The 14,950-nt window shown below is 44.5% G+C and overlaps 1 protein-coding gene across 1 annotated transcript in view; it reads left to right on the top strand.

Moving 5' to 3' along the window:
- The window catches only part of ASB18 (ankyrin repeat and SOCS box containing 18), a 69,589-nt gene that overhangs the window by 20,955 nt on the left and 33,684 nt on the right, over window positions 1–14,950 (top strand). Inside the window, exons 2-3 of the mRNA XM_055287879.1 lie at window positions 2,532–2,654; window positions 5,877–6,144. Of these exons, the coding sequence (XP_055143854.1) occupies window positions 2,532–2,654; window positions 5,877–6,144 (391 nt within the window). The remainder of the gene's footprint in view (window positions 1–2,531; window positions 2,655–5,876; window positions 6,145–14,950) is intronic.

Raw genomic sequence — 14,950 nt, 5'->3', positions numbered from 1 at the left:
AGCAGAGATCACACCGCTGCACTCCAGCCTGGGTGACAGAGCAAGACCGTCTCAAAAAAAAAAAAAAAAAAAGGAAGGAAGGAATTCCATATTATTTATGTTACAACAAAAAAAGAGCTTATTTAATTTTTTGACAATAAAATAAAGCCCTGAACCAAACCTTAGTACATAACTCATAAGTTACTAATCAAGAACTGTTACCATCATTTGAAAAAAAAAATGTGGCATTTCTCATCTTCAGCAAGGGACGCACATTTGGGGATCAGTTCTCTGTCCCTGGAAGAAACTCACAGGTACCAGGGCCCCAGATCATGTCTTTGGGAAAGCTGCATCTGTCCTATGGAGGCTCCTAACACCCAGGGACACTTATCTGGAAACTGATCATTTGCAGTGTCCAGCGGGGCCTCCTTCACACATCCTCAGGGTGGCCACAACCCTTGGAACACACATCTGCTCATCACTGGTCATGGCAACAGAGAACATGGATGGGAAAAAAAGTAAAAAGACACTCTTCAAACAGAGAAAGAGAAGCCTCATTTATTTCAGGTAGTAATTTATTTATTTATTTATTTATTTATTTATTTTGAGATGGAGTCTCGCCCTGTTGCCCAGGCTGGAGTGCAGTGGCATGAACTCGGCTCACTGCAAGCTCCACCTCCCGGGTTCATGCCGTTCTCTCACCTAAGCCTCCTGAGTAGCTGGGACTACAGTCACCCGCCACCACACCCGGCTAATTTTTTTGTATTTTTAGTAGAGACAGGGTTTCACCGTGTCAGCCAGGATGATCTCGATCTCCTGATCTCGTGATCCACCCGCCTTGGGCTCCCAAAGTGCTGGGATTACAGGCGTGAGCCACCGCGCCCAGCCCTTTTTTTTTTTTTTTTTTTTTTTTTTTTTTGAGACAGGGTCTCACTCCACTGCCCAGGCTGGAGTACAGTGGCACCATCATGGCTCCTTATAGCCTCGACCTCCCAAGCTCTAGTGATCCTCCCCACCTTAGCCTCCCAAATAGCTGGGACCACAGGTGCATATCACCATGCCCAGCTAATTGTGTGTGTGTGTGTGTGTGTGTGTGTGTAGAGATGGGGGGACCCTTGCTATCTTGCCTGGTCTCAAACTCCTGGACTCAATAAGTCCTCCCACCTCGACCTCCCAAAGTGCTGGGATTGGCCGGCACAGTGGCTCATGCCTGCAATCTCGGCACTTTGGGAGAACGAGGTGGGCGGATCACTTGAGATCAAGAGTTCAAGACCAGCCTGGCCAACATGGTGAAACCCCATCTCTACAAAAAATAATTTAAAAAAAAAATTAGCAGGGCATGGTGATATGCACAGGTCTGTAATCTCAGCTACACAGGAGGCTGAAGTAGGAGAATCACTTGAACCTAGGAGGTGGAAGCTGCAGTGAGTATCATGAAATAGTATTCTTCTTTTGATTTTTCCCAACTATTTATAAATGTACAAACAATTCATAACATCCAAACCACACAAGAGCTGGGAGTGGAGAACGCCAACTAGTGACAGCAGACAGACCCTTTCAGCCCTATCACCCTGAGAGTAGGTCCTGCTACCTGGCACCGCCTTCGCTTGGAGAGAGACTAAATCCTGGGCAGCCAAGAGGCCTCTCTGGAAAGTGGCTCCTGACAGTGCTGGCCCAGTTCTGAGTAGGTCCTACCTGATGCAACTGGAAGCCAGCAGAGTGGCGTGGGGGACAGAGGATGGACTTTGAGACAGACGCACATGGGTTCCAATCACAGCGCCGCCACTAACTTGCCAAGCGGCCATGGCCATGCTATTTCCTTCATGTGGTTGTTATTGGGAGTAAAGAAATAAATATGGTAATACTTAAAAAGCAACCGGTGTACATCAGGTGCTTCATAAATACTTGTTTCTTTCCTCTGAGCTTAAGACTTTTATTTCCAGATTCTAAATATAGTACTTTAAAAAATAAATCTGAGAGGATATTACTTATTTGCTAAGTATTCTGGTCACCAAAGTCATTTTTGTAAGTGAGTCACTTACTCCACATAAACAGGTAAATTCAATGCTATTTAAGACTGGGGAATCATCTGCCCAACAGCAGGATAAATGAGTCCATCACAATTAAATGTGTGCTGGGAGTCTGCCCTCGGTGCATGAAGAGCTGCTTTGGAGCTATCCAGATGTGTCTGTCTCCAGAGGTAGCATCTATATCATCACAAAGCGGGTGGCTGAGTACTGCGGCATCCTGGTGCTCACATGCCCCTGGTCATATCAAGTAACCATTATCACATCGGAGCCCACAGGAGTTATAAATACACCACCATCGAGCCCCAACTGGATGACAATTGAGTAATGACAATAGAAATAGCTCACACTCCATAAGACCATCTTTCCCGTTCCTGAAGAACTCTTCTGAAATCGACAGCATCGCAATGGAGAGACGGCCAGGGCCAGTGAGAGGAAAACTTCAAATATTTCAAAAGACAGAGAAGGAGCCTCAAGCTAGAGCAGGGTCCCTGGTGCAGGAGTACCACACTGCCCTGGTCGCAGGGGACCTGGACCATCTGAAGCCCCTCATGGACCAGTTCTTCCAGGATGCCAACGTGGTGTTTGAGATCAATAAGGATGAGATGGAATGGCAGGTGAAATCTCCAGCCACGTTTGGACTATCAGGTACCCTTGTTCTTTAAAGCTCAGTCATTTATTTTTAAGGGGCTACTAATACTCTCCGGGAATGTAAGGCTCCCGTGTGTAGACTGGGCACAGTGGCACTGGGTTTCACGTGCACAAGAAAAGGACATCTGATGAAGTTTGCTCGCAGTAAAGTGTAGGTTTTAGGTGATGGCCTATAAGAGATCCAATTGGAAAGGCAAAGCAGCGATTGGTGGGAATGCCTATCCGATGACGCTGGGTGTGCCTCTTGTCTTTACAAAGGAGCATTGGTTTGGGTGCGGAGCTGCCTGTGCCTGTGCCTGCATCTGGCAGCCAGGGAGGTGGGCGCTGAAGAAGGAAAGTCTCTCCTTCAATTGCGCCAGGAGCAGCCTCTGGCACACAGCTCTGTGTTAGGTCCTTCTATGAATCTGCAAATGCCACAGCTACAGCAGTGGCACAGCCAGTATCAGTAGAGGCAGGACCCCAGGGCTCTCTGTAGATCCTCCTCCTGGAATCTAGGGAATCCCAAGAATGGGGAAGGAAAGGGAAGAAACCAGAGGTCCCGACTTCGTACATGTCTGCAGGTGCTCTTGCTGCCTGAACATGGTCACTGTGCGCTGGGCAGACAAGCAGACCTCCCAAGTGGAGAGAGGTCCCCTCTTCCCCCTGCCCACTCAGGATGTGCAGACACTTGCTGACCACCATGTTGCATCCGGGGCTTTCTCGGCTGGCACCCTGCTTTGGGCACCCCACCCGCCACCGGCTCAGATGCAACATATTTACCAAGAAGTTTCATGCGTTGGAATCTACAGCAGCTCTGCCAGACCATGGGATTTGAGAATCTGAGGTCAGTGGCCGGTGGCCAGTGTCCCATGTCCCTGACTCTTAAGCTCTGGCAGGCAAAGAATGCGGAAGGTTGGCTTCCAAAGAACCGACACAGTTCTGTTTATACCTCACACGGGGAGAAGAGAATAAACTCAAAACACTGTCAGAGGGCCGAGCAGCTCCTGCCAACCAGTGAGGCGGTGGGGACTGTGGGAAAGGCAAATGGCAGCTCCTGTTGGGGCTGCATGTCCCAGCAGAGCCCTTCTGGGCCTCCTCTCCCCCACTTATCCCAGACCAAAAATACCAACTGCAGCCCCGGACATACACACACACACACACACACACAAATGTCACAATTTCAAATAGATAGTCATGTTCACCCATCATTTGCACATTCTGTATCCAAAATCCGTTTCCTCTTTCCCTCCCGAATCTTCCCACCCCTAAGTTCTGCTGCTGTCCTGTGGGACACCTGGACGACAGGATGCTGGAGCATGCCCACAGCGAAGGGATGTGGGCTGGACAGTGAGTAGTGGCCCGAGGCCTCCACACAGGCTGGGAAGAGAGGGAGGCAAGCTCAGGCTGCCTGGATTCCAGGCTCCTTCAGCACAGCCACCTGACTGCCCTGCAGCAGATCCAGCAGCAGAAACGAGCAGACCCTGTTTGAAAACAGTGGCCCCATGTGCTCTCCCATGAAAAGACTTCCCAGTGGCCAATTCCAGCTCCCCTGGTGGGGAAGGGATTGGTCTGAGTACACAAAGCAGGTCCCCAGTGGCCACCACCTCGGTGCCCCTCCGTGATGGAATGCCAGCCCATCCAGCCCGCAGTCATAGAGAGCACTGACATGGGGGAGCTGACGCTTAGAGGGACACGCAACACGCAGAGAAGCCTTAATTCATGTCCCTCCTGGTGGCAGAACTGGGACCAGAGGGTGGGAGTTACAGAAAGCTGATTCAGGCTTCCTGACTGCATCGCCAAGGACCTGGAGATGGTGCTGGCCCACGCTATGGCTGAGCTAGACCCCTACCTACAGCCTCTTCCCATCAGTCCCCGAGAAGACTCAGGAATCCAGGGTGGGTTTACTGAGCTGCTAGGGTAGGGTGGGGCTGGGTTGGGGATTTAGCATTCCCCAGAGAAGGTAGTAAGTAGTTTTCATCTCTCAGAAAAACGAATCGAATCAAAAAACCAAGAGCTGGCACCTGCAGGAATGTGGGTTATTGTTATCACGGGGATAACAATGTAGATAGACTAAATCCATCACCCCCTCCAGATCCGACCTGGTGTTCACTGGGAAGGGCAGCTCAAACCCATGCAGGTCCACGTCCCCGGGGCCTCTGGCCACCACCATTCCACACCAGTCCCACAGGCCCCCCTTCCCCCACTGAGTGCGCAACAAGCTCCAGGCTGGGCCTTGGGGACTCAGGGCAGCTGGAACTCGGCACCACATGCAGGTAGGTAGTTAATGAATGGGTTTTCAAGGCTGCTCAGCATGGGTCCTGGGAAGGAGGTGGCCTGTGAAAAGGGTCTCCTCTGCGGCTCATTACAGCCACAGTATCGATTCTTCCATCATTATCAGAAGGCCTTCCTGCCATGTGAAATCCTGCACCTTGATGTGTATTCACCAGGGACTACGTCCCCCGTTTCCACGAGCGCTCCTGGCCGCTAACAACCTTCCACGGGCTTTTTGAAAGTGCCAAAGTTTTCAGAGAAGTAAAAATGTATAGCACCTGCTCCATTCATCCCTCAAGAAAGAGCAACACTACACACACACACACACACACACACCCCTAAAAAGCGCAAAGAAACAAACCAGGATTGTGCTGAATGTGAACCGCCACATCAAAGTGTGCTTCTAAAAACTCAGCCACTTGCAAGAGAGCTAAACTTTCTCTGAGTCCTTTTCTTGAACAACCTTGGTGATGTGTGGGTCAGTTTGTTTTGTCTGTTGTCTCTTCTTAATGATAAAGGGACAAGTTTGGAGCTCAGCTAAGGGAGTGCTGGATTCGGGAAAATTCCACAACCCACTTTCCTCTTTCAAGCTGCCCTAACTCAGGGCCTGGAACACGTGAATTCCTCACTTAAATTCGCCTACCGTGCACCCTGCTTGGACAGCTTTTAACTGACCCCATTTCCCAGTCACCCCCGTATTTGGCAAAATCCTCTTGCTTCTCAATACCTGGCGCCCCATCTCTCTGGATCGGTTTTAGCCTTCAATCTCTCCTTTGTATTTCTTCCTCTGTCTACGCCTGTCTCTTCCCAGTGTGTCTCTGATTGTATCCTCTTCTCCCTACATGCCTACGTGGTACCTACCTTTAAGAGATGGCTTCACTCTCTTTCCGCCTTAAGGAACACCGCCCACCACCACCACCACCACAACTAACCTCCCCCTGACCTTACATCCCACCTCCCTCCCCGCAGGCCTCTGGACCCTGGAGTACAAGCGCGAGCTCACCACGCCCCTGTGCATCGCCGCGGCCCACGGCCACACCGCCTGCGTGCGACACCTGCTCGGCCGCGGCGCAGACCCCGACGCCAGCCCCGGCGGCCGCGGCGCCCTGCACGAGGCCTGCCTCGGGGGCCACACGGCCTGCGTCCGCCTGCTGCTGCAGCACCGCGCCGACCCCGACCTGCTCAGCGCCGAGGGCCTGGCGCCTCTGCACCTCTGCCGCACGGCCGCCTCGCTCGGGTAAGGACCTCGGGTCAGGCCCGCGGCGCCCGCCCCGCCCCAAGACCAGACACCCCGCCCCCACCACGAGACCCTCCCCCACCCGACCCCGCCTCCGCCTCCGCCTCCGTCCCAGCCCTCGCCTCTGGACCCAGACCCTGCACCCTTGACTGTGCACACTGGATTCCCAGCCCCGCATCCGCCCCGTCCCTACCCCGGCCCCTGCCTCGGGACCCAGATCCAAGACCCCTGACCCGGGACCCCAGACCTGGCACCTCCCGGCCCTCGCCCCGCGCCCCGGCCCCCGCGGGTTTAATTAGCGCTTGATTGCGAGCGCGCGCGGGAGGCGCCACGCCGAGGTAATGAGCGCGGTGATCACGGCCCAGCCGCCGGCGCCGGGGATGCTAAAAGGCCACTGGCGGGGTTGGAGGCTGAAAAATTAGGGTTTTTAATGATAATTTTATGCAGAATAATTGTCACAGTGTGATATAAATGGTTAGCTCCTCGGGCGGGGCTTCCAGACCCGCTCGGAAGCGGAGCTGTGCGGACCTCTAGTGAGGCCCAGCGGCCGCGCAGCCAGTTCGCGCCCGGGCGGGGACCTGGGGGTCCCGCAGCCCCAGTCCCTAGAGAGCGCCCTCCCAGCGGGTGCTCCGGGTCTCGGAGAGGCAGCGGGGCCACGTGTCTTTGCACAGGACTCGTGTGGGATTTCTCGGCTTGCCTTGTGTCATCTTGACATTTCTGTTGGTCAAAATGCTCCAGCCCCTGCCCTTGGAGTTGTCATTGCATGGCCTTCTGTCTCTGTGGGAAGATTAAGGAAAGTCGCCCACGTTTAGTGCTGGGAACCCGCGCGGCTCTCAGAAACCGCATCGCCCTTGCTGCTTCTCCACCGACTGTCAAAGCTGCCTGGATGTCCTGCCCAGCAGGGGCAGCAACGCAGGCAGGCGGGACTGCTGGGCATTCAGGGACTCAGGCAGGGGACCCACCTAAGAAAGGTCACTTGAGTTCAGAGGGGGGACTCAGAGGGCCACGTGGACCCCCGCCAGTCTTGAGAATGAGGAAGGAAACAAGGTTCTAGCAACGCTCTTTAAAAGCAGCTTTACCGAGGTGTGATTGACATTCAGCAAGCGGCACGTGTTTAAGGCGTACAATTTGGTAAATTCTGCAGACTTATACACTCGTGCAACACCCCACAGTCCATGGAGGGCAGATATTTATCATTCCCCCTGTGGCCTCACGGTGCCTACGGTTCTCCCTCCCACTGGCCCCTTCTTCATTCTCCATCCCTAGCATATGCTTTCTATTACTTGGCTTAGTCTGAATTTTCTAGAATTTTGTATAAATGGAATCTGCAGTCTTTCATCTGCCTTCTCTCACTCGACATAATTATTTTAAGATTCATCTATGTTGCTGCATGTATCCGTAGTTCATTCCTTTTATTCCTGGGTAGCGGTCCGTGGTATGGATGAACCACAGTATGTTATGTTCATCCATTCAGATGTTGGGAGACATTTGATTGTCTCCAGTCTGGTGGGTCTTTTACAAACAAAGTTATCGTGCACATTTGTGTGCCAGCCTTTGAATGGGCATATGCTTTTATGTATTTTGAATAAATACCTAGGATTGGAATGGCTAGGTCACATGGTATGATTAAGAACATAACTGTTAGGCTAGGTGCAGTGGCTCGTGGTGGTAATTCCAGCACTTTGGGAGGCCGAGACAGGCAGATCACTTGAGTCCGGGAGTTCAAGACCAGCCTGGGCAACACGGCAAAACCCCATCTCTACAAAAAATACAAAAATTAGCCAGGCATGTTGGCATGCACCTGGAATCCCAGCTACTCAGGGGGCTGAGGTGGGAGGATCGCTTGAGCACACGAGTAAGCCATGTTCACACCACTGCACTCCAGTCTGGGTGACAGAGTTGAGACCCTGTCTCAAATAATAATAATAATAACTAATGAATGGCCCAACTAGTTTCGAAAGTTGTACCATTTTACATCCGCACCAGCGATGTCTGCATGTTCCAGTTGCTTCACAGCCTCACCAATACATGGTATGGTCAGGCCTTAATTGTACACATTCTAATAGGTGTGTACACATATCTTGTTATAGTTTCGATTTTCATTTCCCTGGTAACTAGCGATGTTGAGCATTGTTTCATGAACTTACTTGCCATCCACGTACAGTCATTTGTCACTTAATGATGGGGATACATTCTCAGAAATGTGTTGTTTCATCATTGTGTAAACATCATAGATTATATTTACACAAACCAGGATGGCATAGCCTACTGCCCACCTAGGCTATATGATTAAGCCTCTGGCTCCCAGGCTACAAACCTGGACAGCATGCTACTGGACTGAATACTGTGAGGAATTGTAACACAATGGGAAGTATTTGTGTATCTAAACATAGAAAAGGTACAGTATAATCTTATGGGACCCCTATTGTATATGTGATCTGTTGTTGACCAAAACCATTGTTATAAGGTACATGACTATATCTTCTTTGGTAAAGTGTTGGTTCAAATCTTTTGCCCATTTTTAAAATTGGGTTGGTTATTTTCTTATTTAAGTTTGAGGTTTCTTGGGATATTCTAGATATGAATCTCTTGTGAGATATGTGATTGGTAAGTATTACCTGCCAGTCTCTGGCTTAGATTATATTCTCTTAGCAATGTCTTTTGAAGAACAGAAGTTCTTAATTTTTATGGAGTCCAGTTTATCCATTTTTTCTCTTTTAAGGATTATGTTGGGTTATGGTATCTAAAAAAAAAATTTGCCTAACCCAAGGTCATACAGATTTTCTCTTATATTTTCTTCTAGAAATGTCATAACTTTACATTTTACATATAAGTCTGTGATCCATTTTGAGTTCATTTCTGAATATGATGTGAAGTAGGGATTGAAGCTTTTTTTTAATTTATTTTTGCATGTGGATATCTGACAGTTCCAGCACTGTTAGTCAAAAATAAGTATTTGTGTATCTAAACCCTTCCTTTCTCCACCAAACGGTCTTTGCACCTTTGTCAAAAATGAATGGACTATATATGCATGAGTTTATTTCTGAGCTCTCTTGTCAAGCATGTGAAAAACAGGGCAAGGTCTGACTGGTTCACCTGGTGAAGACGTGAGGAGCCACTTTATTACATAAAGAGTGAAAGGAAGAGTAGCCAGTGGTGTTGGCTCCTCACGATCTTTATCCCACACACCAAAAAGGGTAACACCTAGACAAAAGGGGCTGGATGATATCAACGAAAGTTGAAGAATACCCCATTTCTGAGCAGCCATGCCTAGATCAGAGCTGAGAGGTTCATAGCCTGTATATCTATTCTGAAGGGGCTGAAGCAGGAAGCTCCCTGCCTCCTCAGGATCCAGAAGGCATTGGGAAACCATCTTATAGCAGCCTCCTAGGGTACATAGCCAGGCGAGGGGGCAAGGGTCTTATAGCAACTCCTTACAAGCTTCCAACCCAGGAGTATCCAGGTATTCTACCAAGACGTAGATTCAGTAGTGGTTCCAGTTTTGCTTTGTGGCCTATGTGGATATGTGCAGGGTCACCAGGGTGGTATGGCAGAGCCATCCCCCTTCATCTCTATTCTGTTTCATTGCTCTATTTGCCTATTTTAACACCAATACCATACTGTCTTGAATATTGTAACTTTATAATAAATTTTGAAGTCAGGTAGTATAAGTTTTCAAGCATTGTTCTTCTTTCTTGAAGTTGTTTTGGCTATCCTAGCTCCTTTGCATTTCCAGATGAATTTTAGATTCAGTTCATCCATTTCTATAACATAGCTTCCTGGGTTATGTTGTCCAAATCTATAAATCAATTTGGAGAAAAGTAAAAATAAAAATATTGAGGCTTTCAAATCATGCACACAATATACTCCATTTATTTATTTCTTCCTTAATTTTTCTCAGCTGTGTTTGATAGTTTTTAAGGAACAAGGTTTGCATATATTTTGTAAGCTTTATCCCTAATTATTTGATTTTTTGATGCTGTTGTCAACTGTATATTTAAATTTCCATTTCTGATTGTATGTAGCTACTATATGAAATTTATAATGATTTATTTTTGTATATTGACCTTGTGTCCTATAACCCTTCTAAACTCACTGTTCTAGTAGAATTCCATAGGATTTCTTGTAAGCAATCATGTCATCTACAAATAAATACAATTTTACTTCTTCTACAATCTAGATGCCTTTTATTACTTTTCCTTATTTTATTGCACTGGCTAGAACCTCCAGTGCAATGTTGAATAAAAGTGGTGAGAGCAGATAATTTTTCTTGTTCCTGATCCTAAGGAAAGCATTAATTCACCACTAAGTATGATATTAGCTGTAAAATTTTGCAGATTCCTTTTTTCAGAGATAGAGAACTCCCTTCCGTTTCTAGTTTGCTGACAGTTTGTATTATGAATTAATATCGAATTTTCTCAAGTGCTTTTTCTACATATATGGAGATAATCATATGGTGTAAGTTTTGCCTGTTATAATAATTTATATTGATTAATTTTCAAATGTTAAACCAACCTCGCATTCCTGGGATAAACCACACTTGATCATGAGGAGTTATCCTTTTTTATATATTATTGGGTTTGGTTTGCTGGAAAAAATATTTAGTATCTGCATCTATGTTCACGAAAGATATTGGTCTGTAGTTTTATTTTCTTGTAATATCTTTGTCTGGTTTTGGTATCAGAGTAATGCTGGTCTCAAAAATAATTTGAGAAGTATGCTCTTCTCTTCTATTTCCTGGAAGACCTTGTGTAAAATTATGTCTTCCTTAAGTGTTTGGTAGAATTCATTAGTAAAGCTATCTGGATATGTCTTTTTGTAATAAGGTTTTTAACTATGAATTTAATTTCTTTACTAGCTATAGGGTTACTCAGATTATTTCTTTTTATTTTTTGAGTGAGCTTTAATGCTTTAATAGTTTGTATTTTCTAAGAGACTGACCTCTTTCAGCTAAGTTGTTTAACTTATTGCCATAAAGTTGTTCCTTATTGTCCTTTTAAGAGCTGTAGATTCTATAGTGACATCACCTCTCTCATTCATGATACTAGAATTTGTCTTCTTTTCCCCCAATAAGTCTTGCTTTTTGTTTCATTGTTTTTCTCTATTGTTTTTCTATTTCACTGATTTCCACTATACTCTCTATTATTCTTTCTTTGCTCACATTGAGTTTCATTGGCTCTTCTTTTCTAGCTTCTTAAGGTAGAAGCTAATGTCATTGAGTCAGGAACTTTCATGTTTTCTAATATAGACTTTTAGTGCTATACATATCTCACTACATACTATTTTACCTGAATCCCACAAATTTTAATATGTGTGTTTTTACTTTCAATCAGTTTTAAATACTTTCTAATTTTCTTTTTTTTTTTTGAATCATGGGTTATATAGAAGTATGTTATTGAGTTTCCAAATATGTGAGGATTTTCCAGATATCTTATGATTTCTAATTTAAGTCCATTATGGCTAGAAAATTTACTTTGTATGGCTTTACTCCTTTTTAAATTTACTGAGAATTGTTTTATGATCCAAGATATGCTATACCTTGATAAATGTTTCATGTATACTAGAAAAGAATGTATATTCTGCAGTAGTTCAATGGAGTATTCTATAAATGTAAATTAAATCAAATTGCCTAACCATATTGTTTAATATTTCTATATCCTTGCTGATTTTCATTGGACTTGTTTTACAAGTTATTGAAAGAAGAGTGTCGAACTCTCTAAGTATAACTGTGGATTTGTCTGTTTCTCTTTGCAGTTCTGTCAGTTTTTGTTTCAAGTAATTTGAAGCTCTATTATTAGGTAAATAAATGCTTAGCATTATTCTGTCCTTTTGAAGAACTGACCTTTTTATCATTATGAAATTATTTATCTTTAGTAATAGTCTTTGGTCTAGGCCAGGTGCAGTGGATCACACCAGTAATCCCAGCACTTTGGGAGGCCAAGGTTGGAGGATTGCTTGAGGCCAGGAGTTTGAGACCAGCCTGAGCAACATAGCGAGAACCCTTAGCCAGGGGTGATGATAATAAAAATGTATTTCTCACAGTCCTGGAGGCTGGGAAGTCCAAGATCAAGTTGCCAGCAGATTCACTGTCTGGTGAGGGCCTGTTCTCTGCTTCCAAGATGGCATTGTGTTGCTCCCAAGATGGCATTATGTTGCTGCATTGTCACATGGCAGAGGAGCAGAAAAAATGGAAAAGGCAAATTTAATCCCTCAAGCCCTTTTATAAGGGCACTAATCCCATCTATGAGGGCCTAATCACTTACTAATGATCAACCTCTTAATACTATTACATTGGGAATTAAGTTTCAACATGAATTTTGGAGGGACACAAACATTTCAACCATAGCACTTGTCATGTGGACCTCTCTAACATGAAACTTGCTTCATCAAAGTATGCAAGCTAGAAGACAATAGAGACAATCTGCTTGCAAGATGGAAGTTACAATCCTCTGTAATTTATTCACCAAAACAACCTCTTGTCACCTTTGCAATAGTCCATTGGTTAGCAGCAAATCAAAGGTTCTGCCCACGTTCAAGGAGAGGAGAGAAGAGCATGGATACCAGAAGATAGACTTCAGTGAGGGACCATGCTAGAGACTGCCTACCATACCATCCTTTCATTTTTTAACTTACCTGTGTCTTTATTTTTTAAGTGGGTTTCTTGTAGTAGGCAGATTATAATTGAGTCTTGCTTTTTTTAATCCAATCTGACAGTCTTTGTTTTTTAATTGGGTGTAGATCATTCAGATTTAATGTAATTTTGATATGGTTAGGTTCAAAGCAAATGTCTATTTCTTTTCTATTTGGTTCATCTATTTATTTGGTTCTCTTTATCTTCTTTTCTACCTTCTATTCTGAACATTTTTAATGATTTCATTTTATCTCCTTTTTTGGCTTACTAGATATAACTTTTTGTTGTGTTAAGTGATTTCTTTCCAGTTTATAGTATACATCTTTACTTTATACACTCTACCGTCAGGTACTACTATTCTACTTCATGTGTAGTATAAAAACTATATGGCAGTATACTTCCATTTCTCTCCTCCTGGCCTTTGTGCTATTATTGGTAATAGACATTTTACTTCTACATATAAGTCCTGCAATACATTTTTATTATTTTTGTTTAAACAGAGAATTTTCTTTTAAATATATTGAAGTAATAAGAAATAAGTGTTTATGTTTACGCATATAGTTACCATTTCCACTTCCCTTCATTTATTTGTGTAGCTCCAAGATTCCTTCTAGTATCATTTTCCTTCTGCTTGAAGGGCTTTCTTTATCATATCTTGCACTGTATGTCTACTGGTAATGGGTCCTTTCAGTATTTGTATGTCTGAAAAAGTCTTTATTTCACCTGAGTATTTGAAAGGTATTTTTGCTGGGTAGAGCATTATGAGCTGACAGTTTGGTTTTTTATTTTCTTCTTATTTTTTCTGCACTTTAGACCCATAACTCTACTCTCTTCTAACTTGGATTTTTTAAAATGAGAAATCTGCTATACCCTTTTTATCTTTGCTCTTTTATAGCTAATAAATATCCTTTTATCTGGCTTTAAGATTTTCTCTAATCACTGGTTTTAAGCAATTTGGTTATGAGGTGATTTGATGTAGTTTTCTTTATGTTTCTTTTTATTATTATTATTATTAAATGGTGTCTCACTCTGTTGCCCAGGCTGGAGTGCAGTAGCATGATCTCAGCTCACTGAAACCTCTGATGATTCTCCTGCCTCAGCCTCCCAGATAGCTGGGATTACAGGTGCATGACACCACACCAACTAATTTTTGTATTTTTAGTAGAGCCAGGGTTTCACCATGTTGGCCAGGTTAGTCTTGAACCCCTGACCTCAGGTGATCCACCCACCTTGGCCTCTCAAAGTGCTGGGATTAGAGGTGTGAGCCACCATGCCAGGCCAGTTTTCTTTATGTTTCTTATGCTTGGGATTCATTGAGTATCTTGGATCTGTGGGTTTATATGCTTTTCATCCAATTTGGAAATATTTTGGCAATTATTTCTTCACATTTTTTTTCTATACAACCAGTACTCTCCTTCAGGGACTCCAATTACACATATACTATGCCACTTAAAATTGTTCCACAGTTCACTGATGCTCTGTTCATTTTGCTCAGCCTCTCTCTCTCTCTCTCTGATTGATTGATTGATTGATCTTCTCTTCTGAAATACCTGATCTGCCATGAACCTTATCCACTATATTTTTATCTCCAACATTGTAGTTTCAATTTCAGAATTCTAATCTTAGGACTTATTATTTCTGTATTTTACTTAACATGGTCAGTCTTTCCTCTAGCTTCTCAAACAGATGGAATATAGTTATAACAACTGTTTTAATGGCCCTGCCTACTAATTCTATCACCTGTGTCATTTCTGTGTCACTTACTTATTGTAGAGTTGGGGTCTTGTTTTCCTGACCAGGATGGTCTCAAACTCCTAGTTTCAAATGATTCTCCTGCCTCAGCCTCCCAAAGTGTGGGATTACAGGCATAAGCCATTGCTCCCAGCCTCTGGGTCACTTTTGATTTTTTTGTTTTTTCTCTATATTTCATTGGGTGTTTGATATTTTTGTATTCCTGTCAATATTCTTGATCTCTGCTCTGGAATGTAAAGTTACTTGGAAATAGTTTGATCCTTTTGGGTCTTGCTTTTAAGCTTTATTAGTCAGAAGTCAATCGGTGGTTAGTCTAATTTTTTTTTTTTCTGCTACTGAGACAACTCTTCTTGGTACTCTCTCCATACCTAATTATTTATAAGGTTTCACACTTTGGTTGCTGAGAACAGCCACTATTCCTGA

The sequence above is a fragment of the Symphalangus syndactylus genome, chromosome 8 (assembly GCF_028878055.3).
Source record: "Symphalangus syndactylus isolate Jambi chromosome 8, NHGRI_mSymSyn1-v2.1_pri, whole genome shotgun sequence".
Lineage (NCBI taxonomy): Eukaryota > Metazoa > Chordata > Mammalia > Primates > Hylobatidae > Symphalangus > Symphalangus syndactylus.
Note: the sequence above shows the minus strand (reverse complement) of the source record. Positions and strands in the feature narration are given on the sequence as shown.